General features: G+C 45.6%; 8 protein-coding genes across 8 annotated transcripts; 6 read left to right on the top strand and 2 right to left on the bottom strand. All coding sequences in view use genetic code 12, as the record gives it.

Annotated features, from left to right (window-relative positions):
* Positions 1–257: 257 nt before the first annotated feature.
* Positions 258–1,126, top strand: CXQ85_001321 (uncharacterized protein; the record flags this gene model as incomplete). The annotated part of the gene is made up of 2 exons (XM_025485036.1): positions 258–455; positions 479–1,126. The coding sequence occupies 2 exons, from the start codon at positions 258–260 to the stop codon at positions 1,124–1,126; spliced, it is 846 nt and encodes a 281-aa protein (XP_025339967.1).
* Positions 1,127–1,830: 704 nt separating this feature from the next.
* Positions 1,831–3,204, bottom strand: CXQ85_001320 (uncharacterized protein; the record flags this gene model as incomplete). The annotated part of the gene is made up of 1 exon (XM_025485035.1): positions 1,831–3,204. The coding sequence occupies one exon, from the start codon at positions 3,202–3,204 to the stop codon at positions 1,831–1,833; it is 1,374 nt and encodes a 457-aa protein (XP_025339966.1).
* A 1,391-nt stretch (positions 3,205–4,595) lies between these two features.
* On the top strand, positions 4,596–6,452 carry LKH1 (bifunctional aminopeptidase/epoxide hydrolase; the record flags this gene model as incomplete). Its single annotated transcript, XM_025485034.1, has 1 exon — positions 4,596–6,452. One exon carries the CDS (start codon positions 4,596–4,598, stop codon positions 6,450–6,452), a length of 1,857 nt encoding a protein of 618 aa, XP_025339965.1.
* A 131-nt stretch (positions 6,453–6,583) lies between these two features.
* CXQ85_001318 (uncharacterized protein) lies at positions 6,584–7,184 on the top strand (the record flags this gene model as incomplete). The annotated part of the gene is made up of 2 exons (XM_025485033.1): positions 6,584–6,613; positions 6,654–7,184. The coding sequence occupies 2 exons, from the start codon at positions 6,584–6,586 to the stop codon at positions 7,182–7,184; spliced, it is 561 nt and encodes a 186-aa protein (XP_025339964.1).
* Positions 7,185–7,949: 765 nt separating this feature from the next.
* On the bottom strand, positions 7,950–8,321 carry CXQ85_001317 (60S ribosomal eL39 domain-containing protein; the record flags this gene model as incomplete). The annotated part of the gene is made up of 1 exon (XM_025485032.1): positions 7,950–8,321. The coding sequence occupies one exon, from the start codon at positions 8,319–8,321 to the stop codon at positions 7,950–7,952; it is 372 nt and encodes a 123-aa protein (XP_025339963.1).
* Positions 8,322–8,685: 364 nt separating this feature from the next.
* RPS22A (40S ribosomal protein uS8) lies at positions 8,686–9,078 on the top strand (the record flags this gene model as incomplete). Its single annotated transcript, XM_025485031.1, has 1 exon — positions 8,686–9,078. The coding sequence occupies one exon, from the start codon at positions 8,686–8,688 to the stop codon at positions 9,076–9,078; it is 393 nt and encodes a 130-aa protein (XP_025339962.1).
* A 510-nt stretch (positions 9,079–9,588) lies between these two features.
* On the top strand, positions 9,589–9,987 carry RPS14B (40S ribosomal protein uS11; the record flags this gene model as incomplete). The annotated part of the gene is made up of 1 exon (XM_025485030.1): positions 9,589–9,987. One exon carries the CDS (start codon positions 9,589–9,591, stop codon positions 9,985–9,987), a length of 399 nt encoding a protein of 132 aa, XP_025339961.1.
* A 1,784-nt stretch (positions 9,988–11,771) lies between these two features.
* CXQ85_001314 (uncharacterized protein) lies at positions 11,772–13,082 on the top strand (the record flags this gene model as incomplete). Its single annotated transcript, XM_025485029.1, has 1 exon — positions 11,772–13,082. The coding sequence occupies one exon, from the start codon at positions 11,772–11,774 to the stop codon at positions 13,080–13,082; it is 1,311 nt and encodes a 436-aa protein (XP_025339960.1).
* Between the last annotated feature and the right edge of the window lie 1,181 nt (positions 13,083–14,263).

The raw sequence follows: 14,263 nt of genomic DNA, 5'->3' as shown, positions 1-14,263 counted from the left end.
AACAGAGCCCAACTAAAACCACAAAAATAGAAAAAATAGAGAAACAACGACATACCAAATCCTCCCCTCTTCTTATCACCCCTCGACCTTCCTTTCCCTCTTCTTTCCCTTCTCTGCCACTTGCCCCAACACTTCCACCCCAATAGGCGCCCCACACCACAGCATGCAGATAAGTACCAGGTGAGGGTATCTGATCCACTTTCCAGAAATACCAGCCTCAGCAGGTAAAGATATTACGTGAACTTCCACCATTCGCTATGAAGTCAGCCATATTTCTGGAACTGGAACGACCCAGCAAGCCACGAGGGTTTCGCCGGACGCTATCCCAGAAAAAGGCCAAGTCTCTGCTGCCGTTTTCTCCAGCTGCAGCGACCCCGAACTCGCCTGCTCCCACTACGCCAGTGCTGGCTCCTAAACTGTCGGCGTGGAACGTTGACGATATGATATCGCTGTATGTGTGCTGGGCCAGCTACCGCAGCTTCTTTCGCCTACGTTGCCTCCACAATTTGCCAAACCTGACTTTCCAGACTTGTACGACAACGACGAACATGACCCTTACGAACACGATGAAGACACTACAAGGCTGCCACATGCATCTGATATAGACAATTTGCCTATTTCGCTTCTACTGCCCACGCTACCGACGATGTTTGAGCCTAAACTGGAACATGGCGGCTCGGAAACGCTGTCGAAGTCGCCACGGAAATCTCCACTGAAGGCTCGGGTGCGGTGGGTTAACAAGCTTAATGACCTGAAGAAGCCCAGGTTCCTTGTCAGGATGACTGTTTCGCTGCTGAGTCTTCGGAATGTTACGCCTAAAACGGCGCTTAAGGGCTTGGGAATCACGGAAGCCGCTGCTTCTGACTCCAAACCAACCAGCCCAGCTGGTTCACCTAAGAATGAAGCAGCTTTGTACTGGCAGAAGCTTGCTAAGAGCGCAATGTCCCATGCGGATCGTGTTAGGTCGAAAGACCCGCTCTTTTCGGTGGTGATCCAGTTCGATTGGATCCTTTGCTTGGTGATCGCCAACGACTACGAAGAGAAGGCATCCAATCCCAGCAGCACACATATCGGAAAGATATGGACAACTTTTCTCGACGACATACCCCATTCGTTTCTCGCATAGAAAAGTACATCAAGACACATAACGTTCAAGACAAGAAAAAGGCATATTTGACCTTCCTCGTCGGAGTCCTCACAACGTTAAAAGCCCTCGTCTTCAAGAGAATCATCGGAAGTCTTAAAGCTGCAGTTGAGAACTCTACACAATCGAAGAGCAGAACGCTCGAGCTCCAACTGCAAATCATTGCCGATCACCAGACAATCTCGGACACTCTCGCTGAAGCCCAGTCATTCTTTACCCTATGTCCTTCTCCATCAACAGTATTTCCTAAAAGCTGGCATAATCGGGCTACCCCTGTTCAAAAAGCCAATCATGAACTACCGCTCAGTCCATCTCTGGACAAATACTACGCTCCTGTTGGTTCCTACTCGGACTTACGCGATGCCTGTGGATATCTATATTGCTGTCTACGCGAGTTTATGGAGCTCTATGGGTCGGAAATGAACGAAGGAAATAAGTACAGCTTCCAATCAGGAAAAAGATATAGTAATTGATGATCACTTTTTGGGTCTCACCATATACTTTGACTTGTAGATCCAGCTGTTGCCGATGTCTTTCTTACCGAAAAGTTCAGCAAGACGAAGCCAAGCAGCTGCTTTGTGGATGTCTTTTTGTGGTGTTTAGACTTTGTCCCCATAACTCACCGAGTTTGACCATCGATAAAGGATAACCCATGGAGGCGGCTTTGCTTAGAAGTTGGATGGCAGTCAAGGTATCTTTAGAAGGTAGGCCGAGCCAAGAAGGACCGCTTCTCCCAACTTGTGGTAAGCTGCAGCGACGGTGTTGTTTTCCTTGTTATTGAGAGACACAATTTTTGAAATAACAGACTGGTTCATGCCCAGGTATTCATCGTACAAGTCAAAAGGATCGGCCAGGCTAGGCGTCAGTTTGCAGACCATCTTCACCAAATCCTGCGGGAGAAGTTCATGAAGTCTTTGAACATAGTTATTAAGCGAAGGTGGGTCCACAGGGTTGGTTTCGACAATCTGAGACACTAGTATACATCGACACAACCATTTCACACACAGTATGTCGTTCTTTTTGACACCGAGGCCGAACTGAAGTGCCAGGGCGTATAGTAACATTGCTTTTGGGTAGTTATTAGGTGCATTCCCCGTAATTTGAAGTTGATAGGATGCCTCTCTATCGTTTTGATTTCTTAGCAGAAGGGCTTGTTTGACCATATTCTCCAATGCTGGGTTGAATTTTACGTTAGGATTGAAAATAGGAACTTCGGTAGACGAGGTAGATGTTTGGGAAGAGCCCGAGGCTTGTCTAGTTCCAAAATTTGGTTTAAGTGGGGCGTGAAATGGCGCAGGCTGTACTTTTGGCAGTGGAGATGACGATCTTTCTTCCACAGCTGTTGTTTCTGTTTCCGAAGAAAGCTCATCAATGGAGCCATTATCAAAGCTACCAGGCATTTTCATGGACATACCAGAGCCAGTGGAGCCCAGAGACTGCGACCTTTGGGCATTGGCCAAACGAGTGAACAGGCTGTTGCGAGAAGAATTTAGGTCAGCATGGAACGAATCAACAGAGGCACCAGGCCTCTCGAAGGGTTGTTTGAATTGAGTTGAGCCGACATTTTGTATAGGTAAGCGGCCATTAGATGAGCTTTTAGAACTGAGTGCTCTCATTGGAGGCCGTTGAGACTGGGTACTCTTCATTCTGTTTAAGCTGATGGCAGATGATGCTCTCACAGGTTTAAAACGTGGGTCACCACCAGAACTCGAAGGCAAGCCTGCCAGAGTAAGCAGCAGCGGCAGAGAAGCTTCTTCACCGTCATCATCCAACCCCAAGCGGTCCAAGAGCCGACCAGTAGACTGTATCAGGGCATAAGACTCACGTCTTCGAAGGAAGTCGTCATCGTAATCTTCAGTATCCAAGTCCAATCGGTCAAGCAACCTACCAGAAGTCGACACAGAGTCAAACGAGTATAAGGAGGCGGCGTCAGAAGGCCGTTTAGACTGGTGGTTTTCGGATCTGAGATCTTTGGCTATTTCCTGTTCGAGCCTATGCAACGGCAGTTCCACTGAATTAGCGAGCGTTTTGGAGCCGTAAGGAGGGTTATCCGGGGGCATAATTAGTGAAAGACGGCGGGAATGTTGACGCAACAGGCTTTTTAGTCCAGTAAAAGAGTATGGTCCATGGAGTGCTCCAAGAAAGTAGTATGTGGAGTACTTGTATGGAGGTCACGTGTGGACAATTGCAACATAAGTAGAGGGTTAGGGGATCCAATTGTTATATGCTAGATTTGGAAAATTGAAGATGTATTGGTTTTCCAAAGAGGATTGCTGCTGTTTGGTTAGTTGAGGCGTGGAAAGTGTTTCTGGCGTGGATTGATGTGACTTTCCGTGATAAAGCCGAACCTGCCCCACAAAGCTGTGAAGTACCAAAAACAAGAGGAACTTGCTTGTTTGTTGTGAAAATAGGGTTTAGAGATGGCCACTAAGCTTTTTGAGTTGAATTCGTTCTTGGTTTAAATTTCTTTAAGAGGCTTTACTGAAGTAACTTTAACTAGCCCTCATTACTGGGGTGAAACGACTGGAGACTTTACTCACTAGCAGGGTTACAATTGATATCTAAACAAAATATGCCTAGAAACACAAAACAAAATCAGGTACCGAGCTTCCTTGGAAATACCACCACTTCTTCCATTCTACGGTTATTTCAGCCTTGAGGGTTATTCCAGCCCAAACTTCACACAATATCCTTCCAGAATTCCTCCATCACCCAGCAACAACGCTACAAACAAAGAAACAAACAAACAGCCGTGTTGTCCATCAAAAGCTTAATTTCCAATCTCGATTGCTTTAGTGTCACCGATCCGGCCACAACACCGTGAATGGCTGCAAAACCCACAATAAACAGCACCAGACACCACTAATAGCTGCACACTGCAAACCGGCAAAACACAACAGCTTTTAGTGCTTCTAACCCAGCAGTAAAAAAAAGTGTCTCAAAAGCGGATGTAACCAAGAAAACAACCAATGGCATCACACCACTGGAAACGCAATGGTCTACAGCCCAGATATAACCTTTGCAGAGTCTTCAGCCACGCTGGGTGCACTTAAAGAATAAACAAATTCGAGGCGAATGTTCGTAAAAAGGCGCCAGAATGGAAGCTTAGGCAAATAACAATAATACCTCATCTTGTTCATTTTTGTGGAACTTTCACCTTGGTCAGTCAAGGCCAGGGCGCCTACCATAAGCCTACCGCAACTGTGGATTCCAGAGAACAAACAAGCCTTACCCAGTCAACCAAGGGTTTATGAAGAGGTGGGTTTGGAATATAAGAGAAGAACGCTGTTTACCAGAAAAACACTTAAAAAATATTAAAACCCATGAATGCTGGTTTTTTCACTTCAGCCAAGATGGTCCCGTTAGAGCCGTTCCAGTGTATGGCGCGCAGATTTCTCAGGCCCATACTTTAGAAGCTACATCTTTCTTCAATTAGCTATTCCCCATCAGTATGGACGTCATTGCCCCTCACCGCCCCCAGGTGTCTCCTGAGAGAGACCCCTCCAGTTTGCTGAACTACTACTTGTTCAAGGTTCTCCACACGACACTTGGTTTTGAAGTTGACTGGGAGAAGAAGATTCTCCACGGAAAGAGTAAGATAGACTTGGAGGCGCTTGATGAGGTGAGTTCTATCGTTTTGGATTCGTCGTTTTTGGACGTGAAGAGCGCCACTGTGGATGGTACTACTGCTGACGTGAAGCAGGGCGAAAGAGGTATCTTGGGCTCGACTTTGGAGATCAAGACGGAAATCAAGAAGGGAACCAAGTTTGCCTTGGAACTCACTTGGAGCACTACTGACGAGTGTACGGCGTTGCAATTCCTCGATAGAGATGCTACCGATGGCAAGAAGGAACCATACTTCTTCTCCCAGTGCCAGGCGATCCACGCCAGAAGTCTTTTCCCTTGTTTCGATACTCCAGCCGTCAAATCCACCTACTCCTTCTCTGTGGAGCTGTCGCTTCCAACGTTGATGAGTGGAAGACCAGTTTCTGCTGAAGGCACAACATACAAGTTCGAACAGCCCATTCCGATTCCATCGTACTTGGTTGCAATTGCCTCTGGAGATATCACCAAGTTGCCTATCGGGCCAAGATCCCACGTTTACAGTGAACCAAGCCGTGTCAAGGCCTGCCAGCACGAGTTTGAGCACGACATGGAGAATTTCTTGCAGGCTGCAGAGAAGTTGGTGTTCCCTTACGAGTGGGACCAATACGACGCTCTTGTCTTGCCTCTGAGTTTCCCATACGGAGGTATGGAGAACCCCAATGCCACTTTTGTCACTCCTACGTTGATCAGTGGCGACAGAGAAAATGTGGATGTCGTTGCCCACGAGCTTGCACACTCCTGGTCTGGAAACCTTGTTACCAACTGCTCCTGGGAGCATTTCTGGCTTAACGAAGGCTGGACCGTGTACTTGGAGAGACGTATCCAGGGAGCTATCCACGGCGAACCCACTAGGCACTTCTCGGCCATCATCGGATGGTCTGACTTGGAGAACAGCATTAAAGCCATGGGCGACTCTGCCGAGAGATACTCCACCTTGGTGCAAGACTTGAAGGACCGCAGTGACCCAGATGACGCTTTCTCTACCGTTCCATACGAGAAGGGTTCTACCTTGCTTTTCCACATCGAACGTATCGTTGGCGGTAAGGAAGTGTTTGATCCTTTCATTCCTCATTACTTCAACAAATTCAAGTACTCTTCGCTTGACACATACCAGTTCATCGACACACTTTATGCATTCTTTAAGGACCACAAGGAGAAGCTTGATAGCATTGATTGGGACCTGTGGCTTTACAAGCCCGGCATGCCTCCTGTGAAGCCAGACTTTGACACTACCTTGGTTGACCAATGTTACAGCTTGGCTGACAAGTGGGTCAATGCTACACGCAAGAACGAGGACTTGTCGCTGCTTTTCAAGCCATCAGACATTGAGAGCTTCACTGCCAACCAGTCCGTTGTCTTCTTGGATACCTTGTCTTCGTTCAACAAGCTCGATAACTTCCACTGGAAGGACCACCACGACGCATTGCATGTTATTGACAAAGTGTACAACGCCTACTCAAAGTCATCCAACGCCGAAGTCCTTTTCCGCTGGTTCGTGTTGCAGGTTGGCGGTGAAAACAAGAAGTTCTACCACCAGCTTGGTGAATGGCTTGGTACTGTCGGTAGAATGAAGTTTGCCAGACCAGGGTACAGGCTTTTGGGAAGTGTCGATCACGACCTTGCAGTGGAGTACTTTAAGAAGTTTGAGAGCCGCTACCACCCAATCTGCAAGGCCATGGTGAAGAAGGATCTTGGGTTGTAGAGAATGGTTGCAAAAAATAGCTGAGGTGCACGGGTGTAAGTCCTGTCAGGTACCCATAGTTTTCCAAGGCGCGGTTCGCGATAGCCGTTTCAAATGAAAGAAAAACACCACATCTAACTCTACCACTCATCATGTCTGGCATAACGATTCCCTACATTCCAGTATGTATTTGTAACAGGCGTTTCTCGGCTAACCCATCAGTATCTATATGAACATGGCACTAACATCCAGCTCTCCCAGTTCTCTGAGAGACTTAGCATGGAAAGACTCAGGAACGACGTGTCCTCTCTCCAGACCAGAGTTTCGAAGCTCAAGCCTCCACAGGAGTTTTTCGATATCAGAAGACTTTCTAAGCCAGCTGACTTCGGCGAGGTTCAGTCTCGTGTGGGCTACAACTTGGGCTACTACCAGGCCAACTACATTTTGATTGTCTCAGCTTTGAGTATCTATGCGCTTGTGACGAACTTGCTTTTGCTTTTCTTGATTGTATTTGCTGTCTTGGGTCTGCTTGGTATTAGCAGATTGGGCGGTGAAGACTTGGTTTTGCCAATCGGCCGTTTCCCACCTTCTCAGTTATACATGGGTTTGGGAATTGTATCTTTAGTTTTGGGCATTTTGGCGAGCCCAATTTCCACCTTGATGTGGTTGATTGGCTCTCTGTCAGTATGTGTATTTACCCATGCTGCTTTCATGGAGAAGCCAATCGAGACTGTGTTCGAGGAGGAGGTTTAAGTTCTCGTCAAGACAGTATGAGCGAAATGCCACGAGAAATGTCATAATCCGCATCAACACAGGAAGAGAATGTTTTAAATAGGGCTGGAATAATATTTATACCGAGGCGACGAGGTATGGGATGTAGATGGAAGCAGGATCTCTCTAAAGGTCACAGGACTCAAAGGACAAGATCCTCAAAACACAACACAGTAAGAGAAGTGTGGAATGAATATGATTGATATTAAGAGGGATTACAACAAGAGAAATCAAAAAGATGATGGTGCTTTTTGTAGTTTGGCCTTGCGAGCCTCAAGATATTTTTATTTGATGGATGAAAGGTTTATTGGGCACTAGGTTCTATAATGAAACGAATCTTCTTGTGTTCTTTATAACAAACTCCATCAAGCGGTATTCAACTTCAACAGAAGTTCTCTTCTCTAGAAGACTAAGGGATCATGAAGCGGTCTGTTTCCCTTATATGTCCAGAATCATCATATCTTCATCGAACCACAAACGGACTGAACGTATTCCTCAAGCCACTTAGCATGTCAGTGATATAAGAACGATAGATCTTCATTACTACAATACGAGATGACAGTGTTGAGCTGCAATGAACAAGATACCAACGTTAGCACTGCCACAGCGTAACCAGGTATCTTCATGGGCATCATTTCCAGTCCGACATAACCCACCTGTCCATCTTTGCTTCTACATCCAGCCGTGATGGCTGACAAATCTCTATAGCATGAGTGTATTAGATATACCTAACAATAACCAGAACTCTTAGAAGTTCAACTTAGATCTTCTCCAGTGTCTTCTCTTGGCGTTGTATCTGATGGTGTTGTTGGTCTTCAATCTGAGCCACTGTGGCAAAGGTCTGTTCTGCTTGGAAGCCTTGCCCAATTTCTGCTTAATGTGGAAGCTCTTGTTAGCCTGGGTTGTTAGTACGTGGTTGGTTTTGAGTGAACAGGGAAGCGGGAGCTTCATAAGCCTTTCAGAAGGCACAGGAAAGCTTATGGAAAGTCTTAAACATCTTTTGGTAAATCTGGATGGTCCAATTTGTGGATTTTTCATATTCCTTATTCCTCCTTCTGGACTTGCTGGATCAATGGTGGTTACGACCTGGAGCGGTCGCCTGAACGCCAAGACAGCCATAAAGAAAAAGACATGTCCTTAAACGTCCATATATAACTCTCGCTAAAGCCTTAGTTTCCCTTTGTTTGATATGTACATACTGGCATCTTTAGTTGGTGAAGAGTTGAAGAGAAATTGAAGATTTTTTCTGGTGAGGGAGGTTCTCGAGATGTCCTGCAGGTATGGGGCAAGGCAGGGTAGCTCTTACAGTGTGGGTGTACGGGTCTGCGTAGATTACGGTAGTCAGTGTGACTGCGTTTTTCCCAATTTGCGTGTGGTTCCTTTGTTTTCCCTTAGTATGTGGTGCACGGGTCTATCACGCACTCGCAGAAGCTACTTCTAAATTTTTCAGCGTTTTTTCAATTACTCCAACTACCATCTAATAATGACCAGAACCTCCGTGTTGGCTGACGCCTTGAACTCCATCAACAACGCTGAGAAGACCGGCAAGCGTCAGGTCTTGATCAGACCTTCCTCCAAGGTTATCATCAAGTTCTTGCAGGTTATGCAGAAGCACGGCTACATTGGTGAGTTCGAATACATTGACGACCACAGATCCGGTAAGATTGTTGTTCAGTTGACCGGTAGATTGAACAAGTGTGGTGTCATCTCCCCAAGATTCAACGTCAAGATTGGTGACATTGAGAGATGGACTGACAACTTGTTGCCAGCCAGACAGTTCGGTTTCGTCATCTTGACCACCTCTGCTGGTATCATGGACCACGAGGAGGCCAGAAGAAAGCACGTTTCCGGTAAGATCTTGGGTTTCGTTTACTAAGCGTGCCGGGGGTATTTTGTACATTTATTAATAGAGGCTACTCTGAGGACAAAGTGTAGAGAAAGGAACGTAGGACCGGTTATATGGATATCATTGTGATCAGGAACGACACGAGATTGTACCAGATACGGTTTTATTGTAATTTAGACCGATTCTGATGGGTTTGACGACGGTTCAAACGGCCTGGGATAAGCTGGTGCACGGGTGTACATTTACTAGTGGTTCACCACTTCGGTTGCAAAACGAACCACCAGCTATCGTAGAGGCTCCATAGACATATCCTAGGCATTGAAATGTGTTAAAAACCGTATTTAAACGTGTCTGGCTGATCTGACGGCGTGGAGTGACGAAAGGTGTTGAAGTATAGGGCTCGAGCCCTAGTATTCACCACCCACACGTGACCGAAAAGTTGAACATTCGCTCGCTACCTGCACGCCCGCACCCACTGCGACAAAAAATTCTACCCATCACTTTCTGAAAAACCCTCCATAACCAACCAGAAACATCAACATGTCTGCCGACCGTTCCCAAGTTTTCGGTGTTGCCCGTATCTACGCTTCCTTCAACGATACTTTCGTCCACGTCACCGATTTGTCCGGTAAGGAGACCATCTCCAGAGTTACTGGTGGTATGAAGGTCAAGGCCGACAGAGACGAGTCTTCTCCATACGCCGCCATGTTGGCTGCCCAGGATGTCGCCGCCAAGTGTAAGGAGGTTGGCATTACCGCCGTTCACGTCAAGATCAGAGCCACCGGTGGTACCAAGACCAAGACCCCAGGTCCAGGTGGTCAGTCTGCTTTGAGAGCTCTTGCCAGATCCGGCTTGAGAATCGGCAGAATCGAGGATGTTACTCCTGTTCCTTCCGACTCTACCAGAAGAAAGGGTGGTAGAAGAGGTAGAAGATTGTAAGAGTGCTGCAGCTTCTTTATTGCTATGGGTGCTCTGTGGTGGTTAATGTAGATAGCGCCTGCCCTGTGGGGTTTGCCTACTCGTCATAAATGTACATTTAAGAGAAAGATTGAATGTGTAGCCGCTGGCAACAGTGGGTTTGTAGAATGGAGATTGGAGTTGGAGGTATAGGCATGAAAGTGGCATGTTTCAAGTCTGATGCTCCAAGAGGTACTCAGAAGAGGACCGTGCCATTGAGAGCAATAAGGAATGGGATGTTCCTAATTAAGGCCACCTAGGTTAATTAATTGCATGTTGCTTCGTAGATAAGTGCAGAAGTAGAGATTTGTAGCATCTGCTTCCTTGGTTCGGAGGCTTTGCTTGAGGTCTCAGTATGGATGAAACAAGGCATTCCTGACAGGTTCCCAGAATATATATACTTTTTTATAAGGACCCCTGAAGGCTTTTAAAAAGCTTTGAAGAACCGAACTTCTTTAAATTATGGTTTCATCTAATTTACATAGCTTCTAGTGGCATGGTATACGTGCGTGAGTGCTACAAGTGGGCAGTCACTTAAATGGCAAATACTGAGCATAAGAAGAACCTATTACCCCCAAAAGGCAATGAAAAACTAATCTAGAACACTTTGCTTGAAAATCCAGTACTTTAGCTGTCTTTAGGTTCCTGGAGATGATGGCTGCAAATGTCTATTACTCACTCTGTATGAAGCCGTCAACCTTTCAGCCGTACATTGAACTACCTTTGAATATTTTATTCTTATCGGACCTATGTAATAGCGAACTCAAGAAACGCCAGTTTCCATCATTTATGCTTTCTCCACTAGCTATTTCAGTGTATTTGCTCTTGCGTCTATACCACACAATGGTATAACGGAATAAGCTACGAAGCCGCTAAGCAACGGAAAATGAAGCGACTAAGTGGAAGAAAGAAATATTTGACTTTTGATGACTTTTTGGATTGTGGGGTTAAACCTTCTGTAGAAAGCAATGACGCTCCATTAGAAGTGTATTATTTATTGGACACAAGCACTGATGTACAGAAGCAAAGGGGAACAAAAGAGATCAAGACAGCAAAAGTAGTCTTTCAAGGACGGTAGAAAAAGTTGAAGCTATAACACAAGAAAAAGGCGGAGCAGTTTTGGTGAAGATACTGGTATGAGATGCTCTCCTTCTCTTAAGATATTATCATGAACAACAGCGATCAACCGTTTCCTAAGAAGCTTTTCTCAAGAGAATCTTTCACATTTCTTATGCAAAATCTTGCTGATTGATTATTTTTCAGTTGCATTGAGTCACTTTAGAAGGTCCTTTCACTTCTACCTGCTCTCTCACATACATATAATATCAACTCTCCAGATAAACGGTAAAACCTTGAAACCTTCAACATAAAAACCAAAGAAGCCAAAAAAACATAAACAGCCTATCCCCCTTCACCACACAGAGCCCCACACTCTCAAACTCCCACTCTTGCTTTATCACTCAACCCACCTAACGCTCATACCTTTCCCGCATTGAGCCAAACCAACCGACCCTCCACTTAACACTAGAAAAAAACACAAAAAACACCTCCCAAATTTCTCCAACTCCGAAAAACGGCCCCAAGTACTCCGGATTCGTTTTCTCCTTCCTCCCACCTTTTCCCACATTATCTGTGTCTCCACATGCCCCATTGGGAAAAAGTTTCCTGGATCCCGCTCACCATAGATAAGGCTTTTCGCAGCCATTATCAGTAGCAATAAGGTTTATAAAGAACAAGGCCAGGAACGGTCTGATGGGATCTTCAGTATGTGGCAAATCTTTCTTTTAGTGATAGCAGTGCTTTTGGCCTCTAAAGAGGTTCGGGCTGCTGTCTCCAAGTATTACTACAAGTACATCAGTGTATCTAATCCTGGGACTCCAGCACTGAGCAGGAAAGGGTCCTACTCTTCAGATGAAGAGCTTCCTAAACCTACTCCACTTATGATTACCCCTGAACAGGTGAAGAACTATGACGACAGGCCTTGGAGACCTTTCAGATGGCCTTATCACCAGACCATGTCTATTTTCAAGCTTGACATCAACCACTGGTTGGATATGGATAAGTACTACTGGCACTATAGCGAAGAGAAGAAGAGGGTGTTTATGAAGTACGGGAAACAGAACATTGACTGGTTACCGGAATCTGGAGATGCTTGTTTGGAGCTTATGGAGACGGTGCTGCAGCATATGATAGATCGGTATCCATTGCTATTTACTGTGTTGATAGATAAGAAGACCAAGGGCAGAGTTGTCAAGAATGAACTTACAAATGAGATTTTGGACATGACTTTTCCTTTGAAGGAGCACCCTTTGGTTTATGTGCTGAAAATGGCCAAGGAGGATTTCTATGTGGTTAAGTATAACCCAGAAGACGGAATGCACCGTTTGGTAGCTGCCGCTGTGCCATTTCCTGGTGGATCATTTGACATTCTGACGAAAATCGGGAACCATCTTGATGCTATTCACGAAGATGTACCTTACTACAAAGAAAAGCTCAAGAACTCCATGGAAAGGTGGTTTAAGCGTCTTACGCCTAACCTGCCTGTGGAAAGAGCTTCATGGTACATGAGTTGGGACCATAAACTCAAAATGAGCAACGTTTACCAGCTTCCAGAGATTGTTCCTGACTTGGAGGCTACTATGAAGCTGACTGAACCAAGATCGTTCAATGTCAGAGTGGAAAGACAGACGTTAAGAAGACTACCAAAATCGCAGGCGATCATCTTCACCAACCATCCTGTTTTTTATTCGCTAGACGAGATGAAGGATGAACCAATGGTGCCTTCGCTTATCAGGAAGATCTTATATGAGGGACCAGGCGATATCATCAAATATAAAAACTTTGACTTTTTCAGGGACCACATTGCAGAGTATTTGGATAAGCTCATCGAAGAGCAGGTCAAAAAAGGTTTAATTGAGAAAGACCAGCCTATTAAAACGCTTCCCACTTATCCATTTGCATCTTGGGCTAAAACTGACTTTGACTATGTGAACGGCTGGAGCAATCCCAAGTTTGACGGACAAAAGCCAGATTATAGTAAAGAGGCCAAAAAGGAGCTCATCTATAGCAACGATTAGGTTCAATGGCAGGATTGGTTTAATATTCAAATTACATACAAAGGCTGTGTAGAGAACAATCAACTATCGGATGGAAGGCAGCCATGTGTAAATCTATCAAAGCCTACAACGGCTTCTTTGTACCTCGGCAACAAAGTACCCACGAAGCTACCGAGCCAATGGACTACCCGAGGCGATGCACAACTTCTTTCGTCAATACACAACAAAGCCTTCCCAAAAAGCAGACCCGTGGTTGGTTTGAAATACCCTGGATCAGCTATGAAGCGACGGAATTTCACGATTCTCGAGGCCGTTCTAGATATGCACCAGCTGCTAAACCAAGTGACTTGTGCATCACTAGGGCACAAAGAAGACAGCATCCGCTGCAGGAGACAAGTCTTGGGAAACGAAAACTACCTAAACCAAAAAATCCATAAGCCGTATTTTGTTTTTTCCACCACGTCGTTGTTCCTCGGCAGAGTCGGATTTTCGACGTACTTTGCCGGTTGCAATACGCCCATTAAGCGTAACCGTTATGTACGCACTAAAACAGGTGAAGCCACAGGGTCAAGAAAATGAGGATGTCTTCTATCCCGGCCGTTCTAGAGTTTTCCGGTAGTATCCCGGACATCATCAATTTACACTAGCAACAGCTTCGGGCAGCAAGAACTTGGAAAACAACAAAAGGAGTAAGTGGATGGTCACAAGTGGAGGTGTGGAAACTGATTTCGCAGCCATTATCAAGCAGCTGTTGCGGCTTCCAGGATGATGATGGGAAGCGAGAGGAATATGAAGAACATGATATCTATTTGAAGAGGTTATTGGAAATCTCTTTACATTAACTTTTAGGCTAGGACTTTTTTCTAACTTTTTTTTCTCCTTCACTTTTTCTTGCCTTTGTTTGTTCCCCCTCCTTGTCATTATTCCACCTCGAAAAGTCCCTCAGAGCCTGCACCGGTGGTTGCAAAAACACGCCCTTGGCTGTCAATTCCCAGGCCACAGGTGAAATATCTCCCGGGCTACAACGTACAACGACAAATACACCACCTGACAACGTCGGCACTGCTAAATTTCGGCACCTCCAATCCACTAAACAATCCCGATTTGATAACCACCACTTTTTTTTCGAAGCGCGGCTTGGTGGTTCCGATATGCCTCTTTTTTCTTACTTTTTTCTTTTTGCGCAGTACCCTCCCATGCAT

This window comes from Candidozyma haemuli, assembly GCF_002926055.2.
Source record: "Candidozyma haemuli strain B11899 chromosome Unknown B_2014730914, whole genome shotgun sequence".
NCBI classification, from domain to species: Eukaryota; Fungi; Ascomycota; class Pichiomycetes; order Serinales; family Metschnikowiaceae; genus Candidozyma; species Candidozyma haemuli.
The sequence above is the reverse complement of the archived record's forward strand: the minus strand, read 5'-3'. Positions and strand labels throughout refer to the sequence as shown.